Below are 15,296 nucleotides of genomic sequence, written 5' to 3' on the forward strand. Positions count from 1 at the left end.
TGCTTTTGTAATGTTCCTTCCTTATTTCATTATCTACAATAATCGCCTTACCTTGTAATACTGCAGTCTGTGTATTAGTCCTAACTTAATGTACTCTTACAGTTTTTCCTCTGTTGCACATCCTTCCACTAATCTGCAGTGATTCTCACTCCACTTTCCATGTGACTAAAAACTAGTTTCCTGCTGTTTTGCATTGTTGTCCTAAGGGTTATGAGACACACTGTGACATGTCATAACTGTCTAGAACATAGCAAAGCCTAGCAACTCACTTTCCAGTCCCTGACACTATCCATGGAGACAAATATTGCACATCCTTCTACTGAGGTAGTGCATATCCAGCGTTCCTAAAACTGGCTAATTATGGACTATCAATGGCAGCACAGTTCATGCACATATTGTATGAAACACTAATGTGTAGTAATGACACCAAAGTAGTTTGATATGCAGAGTTCATTAGTTTTTGTCCCTTCTCTTTCTTCCTGCATGGATATTTTTCACGTTGGTCATCTATAACCACTGGTAGTTCTTTTTATATGATCATAGAAAATACAAGACTATCATGTACAGTGACCATTTACTTCTAGCCAGTATTCACCCTGAGCCTGAACCTCCTCTTTAGAGGAGGATACTCTTTTTTTTTTTCAAGATTTTATTTACATATGCAATAAAAAACTTCATACACATAGTTTCCTTTTAAAAAATGCAAATAATGATACAGGCTATTATCAGAAAAAACAGTTAAAGGTTAAGAAAACAAAACTGATGCTGTTAGTTTAAATATGTGGTTACACACATACATACATATACACATGGGTATACTTCTAAATTTCAAACTTTTAGAACTTCGAATGGTCGAGACCATAAGATCGAAGTTATGATACTTCAAAATTTAAATTAAAATGAAAAAAATAAAAGCAAAAAATATATATTTTTTAACTTTTTGGAGGGGGGCAAGCCCCCTGCACTCCTGCACCCCCTGCTAATTAAATATACCAACTCAGAGATCACACTACAGCAAGGAAAACGGTAAATATGCCATTCCATGCTGTATGGCAGTCTCTATTTAAATGCTTCAAAGTTTCAAAACTTTGACATTACGGTCTCGACCATACAAAATTTGAAGTTGTGAAAGTTTGAAATTTAGAAGTAGACCCATACACACATATTTTTCAGGCATGGGCAATAATGCTCTTGTAGCCTGCCATTGTAACAAAACAGTCATCCCCATAATGTGTCTAGGTTGTTTTTGAAAATATCTAAACTAGTGCTTGCTTTAATACCATTTGGTAGTCTATCCCATGCATCAGTTACTGTCTCAGATAACCAATTTGTAGATCTCTCATTACTATATTCTGCATAGGTATTCCTGATGATTCCCTACTACTCTTTGATAACCCTAAACATTCACAGAGGTAGTTGCCTCTAAATGCCCAATATACCTGAATAATGTATCTTAAATACTGTACAATTTCAGATATTTCAATCCTTTTTATAAATGATCTGCACTGTCCTGTCTATAAATAATTTTCCCTCTTATCCTGTGAAAGGCATGTGATTTATTGTGCATTCATTGCCTTATGCCTGTACTCGAAAATATTGTACTGCACATTAGTATTACCACATGCATATATGGTGAGACATTTGCATTTGGGGATTTACAAGCAATGTATGACACATTCTGACTCTTGCATTTTGGGTGGCATTATATTCCATTGGCCTAAAAACATGGCTTTGTATAGATCCCATCCAGAGACTCTGTGCACATGTGAGACAGAAAGGGTGATCTAATTCTGTCTCTATATGTAGACTAGTATGAACCTTTTAGTATGTGTTTTAGAGTTGTAATATTTGCTTTTTGGGGGGGGGTAAAGATGGGTGGGATGGGTTTTCTCTCCTTTCATATCCTGCTGCAGAACTGAATTATGTTGGTTACTGTCATGCTTTGCTGGGAGCTGAGGTCTCACCTGTCTGCTTTGTAATACTAGAGCATATCATAATTTCCAACTCCCTTCCTTTCTGTAAAACAGCTGCTTCCATTCTTCTCTTCCCACTTCACTTTTTTGTTCTGTAAATATTTAAACCATGTAATGTCTGTATGCTTGTCAATTTCTGATGCTTTTCCTAATTTAGGGTATCGGGTACATATGTTTTTGCTTTGCTATGAATACTAAACTATAAGTTGTGATAAAGTTCATTTGAAGTTATATTCTGCATTTGCCTGCATGCCACATTGTTCCTTCTTTGAGTCTGGGGTCCTTATACTTGTACTGAACAAGTTGAAAATATAATTTAATTGAAAACCACACAACTTTCTAGTAATTGTTAGTCAGTGCCTATAGTCCAAATACACTTGATGTGTTAAAAGGAAGAATTTCATTAAAGAGGACCTCTCAACTGTCCCTATTTTGGAGGAGCATTTGTATTTTCTGGCCTGATTTACCCTGCACAGGATGTCCTTAATTTTGCAGGTATGATTTATCCACTCACACAAATTTCTGAATCCCTCCATAACATGATTTTTTTATCTGTCTAGTACACAGAAAACCACACTACATGACCAATGTATTAAATTTTATTGTATTCAACTTTATGCTAATTAGATTTCCTGATTTATAGCTGGCTGTTAAAGGGCAGTTTGTTTCTATTTTCAATGTCTGAAGGTTGAGTGGTATGTTTATTCTCAACATGTTTTAAACTGAGGGAGGAAAAGAGAGAGAGAGAGAGAGAGAGAGAGGTAAAAGCAGGGAAAAGCACTTTTCATATATGATATGGTACATATACTAATATTTATGTTAGCTAGCAAAACACTTAAAACAGATTGACTCTATCCCGAGTTAGGACAATTCTTTTGTATTTGACATAGTGAAGATCCTACTTTTACACAAGATGGATGCTTGTAGATTCATTCATTGGGACTGGGTAATATATGTTAGTCTGTCAATAAAAGCATTATTTAACCTTCAATTTTGTTTTGTTTTTCAGATGCATAATTCCTAATGCTAGGAATGGGATTTCATTACTGTGTGGCTTTCAGCTTCCCTGTTATCTTCTTCTGAAAACTACCAAAGAAATGGAAATAATAAAAATGTTCTGGCTGGATTAAAAGGAGATTTTGCACAATCATTTTAAAATCCTGTCTGTGAAAAAAAGAAGTCGAAAGTAAAAAAAAAAAATACATTTGAAAATGAATATACGTCATATCACTGCAGGCATAAAGAAATCTATTTAAGACACAGTTTAAGTAATTAATGAATACTGCCAAAATCACAAGAATCACACAGTAAATTACTGTAAATGCAGTCTTAAAACATATTGTAGTTTGATTGCATGATGTGAACATGTTCAAGTTATGACCACAGGTATTAAATTACAATGTTCTTCTTCTGCCCATAAGAAATGTATGACAGTGATCGAATACTCATCATTTGGGATGGAGTGCTACATATTTATTGCTGTGTTTTCTGGCATAGGTCATACAGAAAGTCCTTGAAAAATTCTGAGCTAAAATGCTAAAAAATTGCTTTCTCAAATCAACTATTTTCATGCACAATACACAAACACACTATATATATATATATATATATATATATATATATATATATATATATATATATATATATATATATGCAAGTAGAAGAAACTGTGATGTTTGTAAAGAATGCAAACTGCATTTCAAACTCAGCATAAATAAGGCACTTTATGCCAATAGCTCGCTTACTGCTGAGTGAGAGACTCACTGCTTGGTAGTTTGTATACACTTCTTGAACTTTTATAATCATGCACTCACATAGTGTTCACTGTTTATTTAATTAGAACATTTATTTATTTATTTATTTCACATTTGTTAACTGGGTTAGTCCAACTAAGATTGCAAACAAACCCATTTTCAGTGGAGACCCGAGGAGAAAAGCCCCAGCAAACATAAGTAAAGATAAAGTGACAATATGCAAATATTAAATAACAATCACAATACAAAATAATTATAAAAAAGAAAAGGTTATTAACTATTTGCATTGTATTGATAGTAAGTAACCCATTTTCAGTGGAAACCTAAGGGAAATGAGCCCCAGCAAACATAAGCAAAGATAGACATATAGGACAAAAATTATTAAAAATAACAATGCAAATATGAAATTAATTATAAAAAGAAAAACAAAATAAAAAATTATGAACATTAAGGGTTGCACTGATAGCAGTGGTCTAAATTTACTACATATAAGAGTAAAAACAAAAAGATAATCGCTGTTCAAAAGAAGGAAAATGTACAGACAGTGATAAGTGGGGGGGGGTAAATAGTGTGGAGAATGGGAGGGGGAGAGAAAGGAGGGGGCTATAGTAGTAGAGCTGAGGTTTTATGGGGTTAGTTTAAGCAGAAGTTACTAACAGAGAAAGAAAGTTAGGAGATGCAGCAGCTTATACAGTAGGACAAACTAAGACTTCGTGTGGTTAAGGCAACAGCATAATTTCAAGTTATAAGAATATAGAATAGTTAGAATATAATATTAGTTAATACTTTCAATATGTCAGTAAGCTGTATGATGCTAGCATGTAAAGCAGAAATACAGTAGAGAGTCGATTATCCAAACGCCGATTACCAGAAACATCAATTATCAGAACCAGCCTTCGAAAGTTTTCGGATAAGAAAAATCAGAAAGCCTGAATATGTAAACATTTTACATATTTGCTTGAGCATGTAGCCAGCTCGTGTATGAAAAATATTTTTTATTGTCCATTGGAATCGCTGAATGGTTGAAAAGTGTATTCCTGCATGCAGCAAAAAAATAAGATTTTGGAAGTTTTTTATCCAGTTCAATTATATGTTTGATTATCCAAACAATTTGATTATCTGAACTACCTAGGACCCAATTAGTTTGACTAATTGGCTCTCTAAAAAATAACTAGGTTTATTACAGAACTGAGTAAGCACTTTCATCTCATGAAGAGAATTTATCAGACTAACAATATGCCAAGATATGATAATGTGATCAATGACAGGTAAATATGATTTTTTTCTTAAAGGCATTATGTCCACACTTACCAGGAAAGGGTCTATATTAAAAAACTGAAGAGGTGTTTTATCGAACACCTTTTGGTCGACATAAGAGAGAATGCACTAAAGTGTGAATGCTCAAAACAGTGATTTCTTTCACTGTGAAAGAAACCGCTGGGCCATCCCAGTGTGTTTGCTCCTTTCCTCACTGTAGTGCGATCTCGGAATTGGTATATTTAGTTAGGGGTGGTGTGAGGGGCACATCCCCCCCCATGTTGGGGTGTGTGGTGAGCTTAAAAACCTCAGCTTTGGCCGGCTAAGAACTTGCTATATTCAACTGGATGTATAAGAGAATTTAAGTACCTTTATCTGCTCTTTTTTTTCAAAAAATACAGTATTTAAATTGATTTTAACTGTGTGGAAGGAATATTAGCTGAACTGGAAGTTAGTCAGTGTTTGCTGAATTTTGTTATTTGCTAGTAATTACAGGTGTGGGGGTAGTCACATTCATTGATTTCCTGTCCTTGCCTATTTAAGTGGTACAGTGTGAAATATTTTCTGCTTAAAAACCTCAGCTTTGGCCGGCTAAGAACTTGCTATATTCAACTGGACGTATAAGAGAATTTAAGTACCTTTATCTGCTCTTTTTTTTCCAAAAATACAGTATTTAAATTGATTTTAACTGTGTGGAAGGAATATTAACTGAACTGGAAGTTTTCACTCTGCTCTTCAGTTTAATTTTAGTGGCCTTGCAACTGCCCGCCCCTCTTGTAAATTTGTGTTTGGATACCCCTTCTGGGCCCATCTCATTTGCTCACTCAACTGAGTGCAGTGAGATCATATTCTGATTTCAGGCACTCCTACTGTGTACAAAGAGAGCATCTGGGAAACAGAAAAAAAAAAAATTTAAGCTTGTTTCCTGCCTTTCCTGTTAAGTGGTAATTGTAGACTTCTGAGCCCCCAAGCCCTTCTGTGTTGGAGGGAAGCCTTCTAGCTTAGTTTTTTTTCTTATAACTAGCCAGTTTTCTAGTTTCAGCACTCAAATCTGTTTCTTTGATCTCAGCACTTGTTCAGAAAAAAAAAAAAAATTAATCTGCTTTTACTATACTTGTGTTTCTACCTACTTTTTTTTACTTTTGCATCATCTTAAAAGTACTCAATTGTATTTATTACTGCTTGGTGTAACTCATTCTAAGCCTTTTGGTTTAAACACTTGGACTTCGGACCAGTTGTTTTGCACTGAGAGGGTTTGTGGTCTGCACTGTAGTGGCAGAACAGGTAGCTTACATCCTTCTAGGTTGGGAACTGCTGATTGAGGGCTCAGTGTCTGTTATTCTAAACGTGTATTAATTCTGGTTTAAGCACTTGGACTTTCAGGCCAGTTATTTTACATTAAGAGGGTTCGTGGTCTGCACTCTTGTGGGAGGAGAGGCTGAACTGTGCCCTTCTGAGCTGGGAATTTCTAGTTGAAGGCTTATAGTGCATGCATATCTGAACTGCTTCTTACTGAAGTTGGTGCGCCTTGTTTGCTGTGGCATAGACTGGATTCGGGCCTGCTGGATCTAGCTTTGTTTGTGTAACTTGAGCACTAATCCAGGCATTCTCTAAAGTATTCAATTGCATTTATTACTGCTTGGTAGTAACTTGATTAAAGTGTAGCTATCATTCTAAGTCTTTTGGATTAAGCACTTGGGCTTCAGACCAGTTGTTTTACATTAGGAAGGTTTGTAGCATGCACTGTGGTGGCAGGACAGGTAGCTTTCATCCTTCTGAGTTGGGAACTGCTGATTGAGAGCCCAGTGTCTGTTATTCTTAAAGTGTATTAGTTCTGGTTTAAGCACTTGGGCTTCAGGCCAGTTATTTTACATTAAGAAGGTTTGTGGTCTGCACTCTTGTGGGAGAAGAGGCTGGACTCTGCCCTTCTGAGCTGGGAATTTCTGGTTAAAGGTTTATAGTGCCTGAATATTTGAACTGTATCTTACTGAAATTGGTACACCTTGTTTGCTGTAGCATAGACTAGATCCAGGCCTGCTGAATCTAGCTTTGTTTATATGCTTGTTGTTTGTTTGCTTGTTATTTCCTGGAACGCTAATTCCACCTAATACACGGCTTCTCAGTGCTTCTGTGGAACACTAGTGATATCTGCATTGCTTACTGTACTTATTTCCTTGTTTCACTTGAAAGAAAGTTACTGTTTGTCGTTTTGCATTTATGTTACCTGTAACACATTGCACTTAAGTTACCTGGCACTTGCTCACTAAAGCAATTATATAAGTCAGCACTAAAAATTAAAAGCACTACACCCTCACTCCCCACTGGCCCTGGTTTTCAATTATTAAGGAATTCCCAATATTATTCTAGCATGTCCAAAGGTCAGTTGTCAACCTCCTCTCCAGTCCAGCTGGTGAATCTGGGAATCTTGAGGCAATGTTACAACTGCCTCATGTACACAGACAACCCTCTCCTCCTCCCAACACATTCCAACACATGTGAGAGATGCAACCATATAGCCAAACTGGAGGCTAAGCTCTCTCAACTCAGTACTGGCATAACCAGTCAGGAGGAGAAGGAAACCACACTCACTACAATTCCAGTCTCACATAGACCTACCACAACAGCAAACCAAACACATAATCACACAAAAACATACTCGAAGGCTCTAAATAAAGATCTGCCGAAGCAGCAGAGACCTCCAAAGCAGACACCCAAGCAGCCGCTACCCCAAAACAAAACACGTGCAACACATATCTCACAAAGCCAGTGTGCCAAACAGTCACAGCCCTTAAGACTAAACAACACACCTGATACACTTGTAATAGGTGACTCTATCATCAGGCACACTGTCGTCCCGCTCACCAGGCTGAACAAGGAGAGGGTCACGGTGAGCAGCCTGTCGGGCTCTAGGATCCACCACATAACACAAGCACTCAGGTCACTCCAAGGAAAGTACAAATATGACTCAGTCATTGTCCATGTTGGTGTGAATGACCTGAGATGTACCTCCCTGGACTACATGAAAAGAGACATAAAGGAGCTCTCTGAGCATGTAGCCCAGGCCGGTATGACCCTGACCTTGAGTAGCATCTTACCCTCACCAAGAATTATGCCACAATATGAAGACAAGATGATCAATTTCAACAATTGGCTTAAGTACTGGTGTCATTCAAAGGGGATCCGATGCCTGTCAGCTTGGGATGATATGCACGACAAGCCACGATGCTTCTCTAGGGACGGCTTGCACCTGTCACCCCTGGGCTTTCGGATATTGGCAAAGGCTCTTGCTACCCCCATAGTGCCTTTTTAGGCAAGGCTCAAAAGACAAACCCACCTCCATGGGTATCACAAGGGATAAGAAACTAAGAGTAATGCTACTCAACGCCAGAAGTCTAAACCTCAAGATGCACACACTCGAAACTCTCCTTAGCATGGAGAACATCGATATCTGTGCAGTAGCAGAAACCTGGTTCAGGGCTATCGAGAGCACCCCAGCACTACCAGGTTATACCTCATACCATGCTTTTCGGCCCCAAAACTTGGACCGAACCACAAAAGGAGGGAGTATCGATATTCATCAAAGATACCCACACCTCCAGGTTGGTGGCAAAGCACGAAGCATCAGAGACTATCCATGTGCAACTAACAGTGGGTAAAACTGCCTTCCAGTTTATAGCCTGCTACAGACCACCCTCCCAAACCCAGGAATCCCACTCGGCCTTCCTGAGAACACTGGAAAATATGAAGGTCTCTCCAAACACCATTATATTGGGCGACTTCAACTACCCAAACATAGACTGGGAGCATTAATCTAGCTCCAACACCCTAGCCCAAAGGTTCCTAGAATTTATAAACTCAAATGCTATGGAACAACTTGTTACCACTCCCACAAGAGGGGAAAACATACTGGACCTGATCATCACCAACATGGGGACTTTATGCTCCTGACCAGAAGTGTATCCCTCACTGGTAAGATCAGACCATAAACTAATCTCACTGGATATTCACATCCCGCCCCCAGCCCCTGCCCAGAAAACCACAGTGAAAAACTTCTCTATAGCAAATTTCACACTCCTCAAAACTGAGGTAGAATCCTTCAAAGCCCCCGGGCCTGTGGAAAATATGGCCCAGACCGCAGAATCCTTTATAAATGCATTCTATGAACACCTTCAGGAATGCATGGATCATGCGATCCCAAATAAAACCAAGACCCAATCCTCCAAAGGCAGACGTCCTGTCTGGTGGACCCCAGCCATAAACAAACTATACAATAGAAGGAGGAAGCTACTAAATGATAGAGCAAAATCCCAAAAGGGAAGGCATCACTGATCAGTATTAGCAAAAACTATGGGCACACATAAAATTGTCTAAGGCCAGCTTGAGAGAAAAATTGCACAGGACACTAAGAATAATCACAAGGCTTTCTTTAGTTATGTTAGGAACCTGGGTGGTAATTCCCAGATATGCTCAGAATTAGTCCAAAATGACAAATAATACACCGAACCCACAGACATTGCCAACATCCTAGCTGACAAGTTCAGCGCAAACTTCTCCCCCCCTCCCCACCAAAGGGCAAATATCTATCCCAGCAGAGTGCTGCCCCCCCTTGACATCTCAGATGCTCAGGTAAGAGCCGCCCTCTCCAAAGCAAAAAACACAGCATCAATGGGACCAGATGGTGTCCCTGGCTGCGTCCTACATGAACTCCAAGAAGAGCTAAACCCAAACATAAAACTACTGTTCAATCTCAGCCTTACTACAGGATATGTGCCCAAAGAGTGGCGTACAGCAACAGTGGTCCCTCTCCATAAAGGTGGTGCCTCAACGGATCCTGGAAACTATCGCCCCATAAGCCTGACTAGCTTGGTCTGCAAAGCTATGGAAAGGATCATCATGGACCTCATAAATAAAGATATTGGGGACCTACAAACACTGGATCCTACCCAGTTTGGCTTTGTTAAGGGCAGATCCTGCCTCTTAAACCTGGTTGATTTCTTTGAAACAGTCACCAAGGCCATTGACGAGGGAAGGTGGTCCACACAGCCTACCTGGACCTCGCAAAAGCCTTCGATACAATACCCCACTCGGGCATTATAGATAAGCTCACCAGCTTAAATATAAACCCCTATGTCACTAGATGGATTGCAAACTGGCTCAAGGACAGAACCCACATGGTTAGAATTGCTGGAGCCATGTCAGACTCCAAACCAGTTACAAGTGGCATCCCACAAGGCTCAGTCCTGGGACCTCTCTTGTTCGGTATATATTTCTCGGAGGTACAGGCCAACACGGAAGGACTGTGGCTGACCAAGTTCGCAGATGACTGCAAACTGGGTGCCATAATCGACTCTCCAGTCGACACAAGCATCCTCCAAAAGGGCCTCATAGAAACAGACAACTGGTGCCAGAGCCATGGCCTCAAGCTAAATGCCAAAAGTGTATAGTCATCCCCTTTGGCAAAAACAAAGTGCCCACAAATTACCACATAGGTGGTAATCCATTAAGTACAGAAGAAGTAATTAGGGACCTGGGGACCCAAGTTGATAACAATCTCTCATTTGACAACCACGTGGCCAAAGTGGTTAGAAAACATTTTATATAGCCCACCTAATCATGAAGGGATTCACATCTAGATCAGGGGCGTCATTGTGCCTCTTTACTCATCCCTCATCAGGCCCATAATTGAGTACAATGCCCCTTTTGGGATGTACCTTACCAGACACCTGCAGCAACTGGAAAGACCCCAAAAGTACCTCACCAAGAGGATCAAAGGGCTCAAACAGATGACATATGCTGCCGGTTAAAGAAACTCCAGCTCTACTCAGTGGCACACCGCCTGTTCAGAGGCGATCTGTGCCTGATGTATAAAGCCATGTCCAACCCGGAATTAATGGACATGCTGCACCTCAGAAAATCCAAATCCCATCGAGCTACGCTCGAGACTTGAACCTCAGCACTGAAATAAATAGGACATGCTGGAGGGACAGATTCATAACCCAGAGGCTCCCTTCACTCTGGAATAAAATCCCAGTCCAGGTTAGGCAGAGTCCCTCATTGACTCTCTTCAAGAGGAATCTTGATGAGTGGATGGGAGATCATAGGTTTACCCCGGGTATCACTTCTGTGTCACTGTTAGACAGAGGCACAGTATACTAACCTCAAAAAAGGGCATAGCAAAATAAATTTAAAATGGGTGGCGAAAGCCAAACACATTCTGGCTAGGCTTATAAATGCCCTAGGGCAGATGGCCTAGTATGAACCTATGAACCTATGAACCTAAAGCCCCCCACACTGTTATGTTTGAAAGTGTGTGTGTGTGTTTGTGCTAGCAATTTCTTTCCCAGGGAAAGAAATCACTGTTTTGAGCATTTTCACTTTAGTGTGCTTGCTCTTTATATGTTGACCAAGAGATGTTCGATGAAACACCTCTTCAGTCTTTTAATAGGGTCTATATTGAATTAGCAAATGCTTAGAAAAGCGAACGCTAATTCATTGACCCCTTTTAAGCGAAAGCTTACAATCCCGAACACCCGGAACAGCGATTTTTGTCACAGGACTAAAAATCGCTGGGCCGGTTTCGGGAGTTTGCCATTTCCTCCACTGTGGTGCGATCTCAGAGTTGGTATATTTAAGTAGGGGGTGTGGGGGGCACAGCCACCCACATCAGGGGGTGTATATAATTTTTTAAGTTTTTTTTTTTTTGTTTGTGGACCAGCGATTTTTGTCCCTGGGAAAAAAATTGCTGTTCCGGGTGTTCGAGATTTTAAGCTTTCGCTTAAAAATGGTTGATGAATTAGTGTTCACTTTTCTAAGCATTCGCTAATTCAATATAGACCCTTTTAATATAGACCCCCAGGAAATATCTGCAGAGTTTGTGCTACACCTGATGTCGATGGAATAGTTGATGAAGAAATGTGTAAAGCATTATATGTATGCAGAAGTATATCTAGTCAGAAATTGGTAAAGCCATCTTAACATCAGTCTCCCACAGTGCCTTACAGTACATGTTGTAGGCACCCTGGTTGGTATCATGGTCATTGTATAGTGGTCGTTGTCCCTTATAGTGAGGAGGCACTCCTCATTTTGTGTTAATGGTTGGACCGGGGAAGATCTACCACCAGTACTGCTATGGCCAATTGCATTCTGCCTAGCCTTTGTCCTAGTATATCCCACCATGTCATTAGCTCTTTTTTTATAGCATACCAAGGTGCACTTCCTTGCCTTTATAGCATTTATTCCCGCAACTACTTGATTGCATGTGTTAGTTCTTTCTCTTCCTATTTTGACATCCATTTTTTAAAAAGACCTTTCCCATGCATTTTTAGTGTATTCATGAGGATGTGACTCTTCTCAGGACTGAAGATGCCTTTCCTGTCTTGCTGTCTGCTGCTGCAATGTTTTGTAACCTGCAAGTACATGTTATCAAAGAATTACACATTCCTGTAACTTCAGTCAGTTCTGTGCCATACATTTCATTCACTAATTAATAAGGAAATGAAGCATTAATTCTGGGTTTGCCTTTCCTTTGATCTGCTGTCAGTGTTATTCATGCAGATGCTTCAGCATATGTGAAACTGCATTGTAATAATGTAGACCTGTGAGGGTTTGTAGTAAGGGTGCTGTAAAGTGATTATTACTTATTATTCATACATTTAATTCATTAATTATTGGAAGGTTGCCTGCAGTGTCGCTCTGGGCATCCCCATTGCCAGAGACCAGTGCCTACATTAGGCCATTGTACAGGTATAATAGTGAAGTAGACAGTGCTGAATATGCAATTTTTCAGGTAGAAGCGTACAATTTTTACAATATTTCCTGCCTTCCCAGTAAATCTGAATATAATCCAGAAGTTGTCAGAGTAAAATGCACTGATAAGTGCCATTTTCTGGTAATTTTATGTTATCTCTACATTTTAGAAACCTTTTCAATCAATTCACACCTTCCCTTCATGCTTGCATAAACATGGAGGTCAGTGGCAGTTATATATAGTGAATCCTGAAAGGTTGTAGTAAGTTTGGTCAGATTTAATAAAATCATATGCAAATGAAGCTTCATCATTTTTAAGTCTAGGAATTACATCAAGGTGCACATGTGTAATTGTTATTATTGGTACAGATACCTTCATACAGCTGCAAACAAACTGTGCTTTGCTCATGCATGTGTGTATGCATTCCTATGTCTTTCTGCACCCATCCCATGCTTGCAAAGGGTTTCATAGGCTAGGCTATGCTGAATTAACTCACAGGTTCATGGGTGCGGTTCACATCCTAGAAGTCTCAACTTCAAACCCCTACATCTCCTTCTGAAACTGAACCTTAAAGCAATGGAATCCATTAAAGCCCAAGCTGATCTGAGAAAGACACATAGATAAAGGAGGATACCTTATAAAGGAGTATACCTTATAAAGGAGGATAACTGCTAAAGGAATATACTTTTTAAAGGAGTATACCTTATAAAGGAAAATACCTTATATTGGAGTGTGCCTTATAAGGGAGATACCTTATAAAGGGGTGTACCTTATAAAGGAGGATACCTTATAAAGGAAGATACCTTATAAAGGAGGATACCTTATAAAGGAAGATACCTTATATAGGAGTGTACCTTATAAAGGAGGAAACCTTATAAAGGAGGATACCTTATAAAGGAAAATACCTTATATAGGAGTGTACCTTATAAAGGAAGAAACCTTATAAAGGAAGATACCTTATAAAGGAAAATACCTTATATTGGAGTGTGCCTTATAAGGGAGGATACCTTATAAAGGGGTGTACCTTATAAAGGAGTATACCTTATAAAGGAAGATACCTTATAAAGGAGGATACCTTATAAAGGAAGATACCTTATAAAGGAGGATACCTTTTATAGGAGTATATAATATAAAGGAGGATACCTTATATAGGAGTATACCATATAAAGGAGGATACCTGCTAAAGGAGGATACCTTATAAAGGAAGATACCTTATAAAGGAAAATACCTTATAACGGAGGATACCTTATAGAGGAGGATACCTTACATTTGACCATAACTTATAATGGAGGATACCTTATATAGATGCATACCTTATAAAGCAGGATACCTGTTAAAGGAGTTGTGCCTGTGGAACCTGGATGAGACCACAACAGGCTGCATGTGGAAAAGAGAGAGAGATGTCTGGCAACAACTGAGGATCATCTCACTTCATTAAGTGGAATCCTTGCTCAGGTGAAAAGTGTTGCCACATGTATGCTGACCTGGAGAATTGGAGGAGCAACTAGCTGGCTGGGTGGGGATTGGAGATACAGGATACTGAAGGCCAGACGTCTACCATAAGTAATCTATTTCTGTTTTATATATCATATATATCTGTATTTGTGCATGTCTTTATATATATTGAGCACTACCTTCTCCATAGGTTAGGCAAATTGTAGAAAATTATATAACCATGTCAGTATGATAGATTTAAAGTCATAGATGTTGTAAAAGTTTGGCAGTGTTGCCATATCACATTCATATTTCACTTACTTTATGTGCACAATTTCAATTTTAATATTGACATACGCACAGTAATGAAAACATCACTGCAATATCATTTAAGCAGTGGCAGTGCTAAATCCATATATTAGAAGGTGAACATTAACGGCCTTCCCTGCATCTTAAAATATACTCTTGAAAGTTGTTCGCAGCCAAAGCAACACCTGCAAGACCCTGCACATCCTGAAACTGACTATCTGTTGCTGTTGCTTTGATAGCATACTTTCGCCAATGGATAGATCAATAGAATAGTCTCCTTCCTCACAGGAAAGGGTTTTGGTGCCCCTGAATGAACCAGCTCAGGAATGTTCAGAACTGCTCATAAAATTTATTTTAAATTACAAAGCATTCTCTCATTGCAGCAAAGGCATATGGAACACTACTTTTTTAGATTTTGATACCATTGCATTTTTGCAGCCATTGTTTTAAAAATAACTATTTCCTCATGCTCCAGTCTGCATCCATTTACAGAGTAATGTGCTGCATTTTCAAACAATTAAAGGACTGCATGATGCAATGAAGGTTAGGGGGTTGGGCAGTTATTGTATTGCATGCCTTAAGCTGTATCAGCAAACCAAGTAGAAAGCAAACAATAACGCCTGAAAGGAAGTGTGCAATACTATGGAAACGCATGCCCAGCAGTGTTCAGAGATCTGATGCTGCAGGCAGAGGACCTCTACATACATGGAATGACTTTATTTCCACAATAGCACGCACCATATCAGGCATTATTCTGTTTAGAGAATTGTCTGTTTGTTAAGTTCTTTTGCATTTTTGTTTTTATTATATTATTATTTTTAT

General features: G+C 39.1%; 1 protein-coding gene across 1 annotated transcript in view; it reads left to right on the top strand.

Moving 5' to 3' along the window:
- The first annotated feature begins 291 nt into the window (after window positions 1-291).
- LOC122792403 (sulfotransferase 6B1-like) overlaps window positions 292-15,296 on the top strand; it is a 166,889-nt gene continuing 151,884 nt past the window's right edge. The window contains exon 1 of the mRNA XM_044060192.1: window positions 292-324. Coding sequence (XP_043916127.1) covers window positions 292-324 — 33 coding nt within the window. The remainder of the gene's footprint in view (window positions 325-15,296) is intronic.

The sequence above is a fragment of the Protopterus annectens genome, chromosome 1.part2 (assembly GCF_019279795.1).
Source record: "Protopterus annectens isolate FY-2018-M chromosome 1.part2, PAN1.0, whole genome shotgun sequence".
NCBI classification, from domain to species: domain Eukaryota; kingdom Metazoa; phylum Chordata; order Ceratodontiformes; family Protopteridae; genus Protopterus; species Protopterus annectens.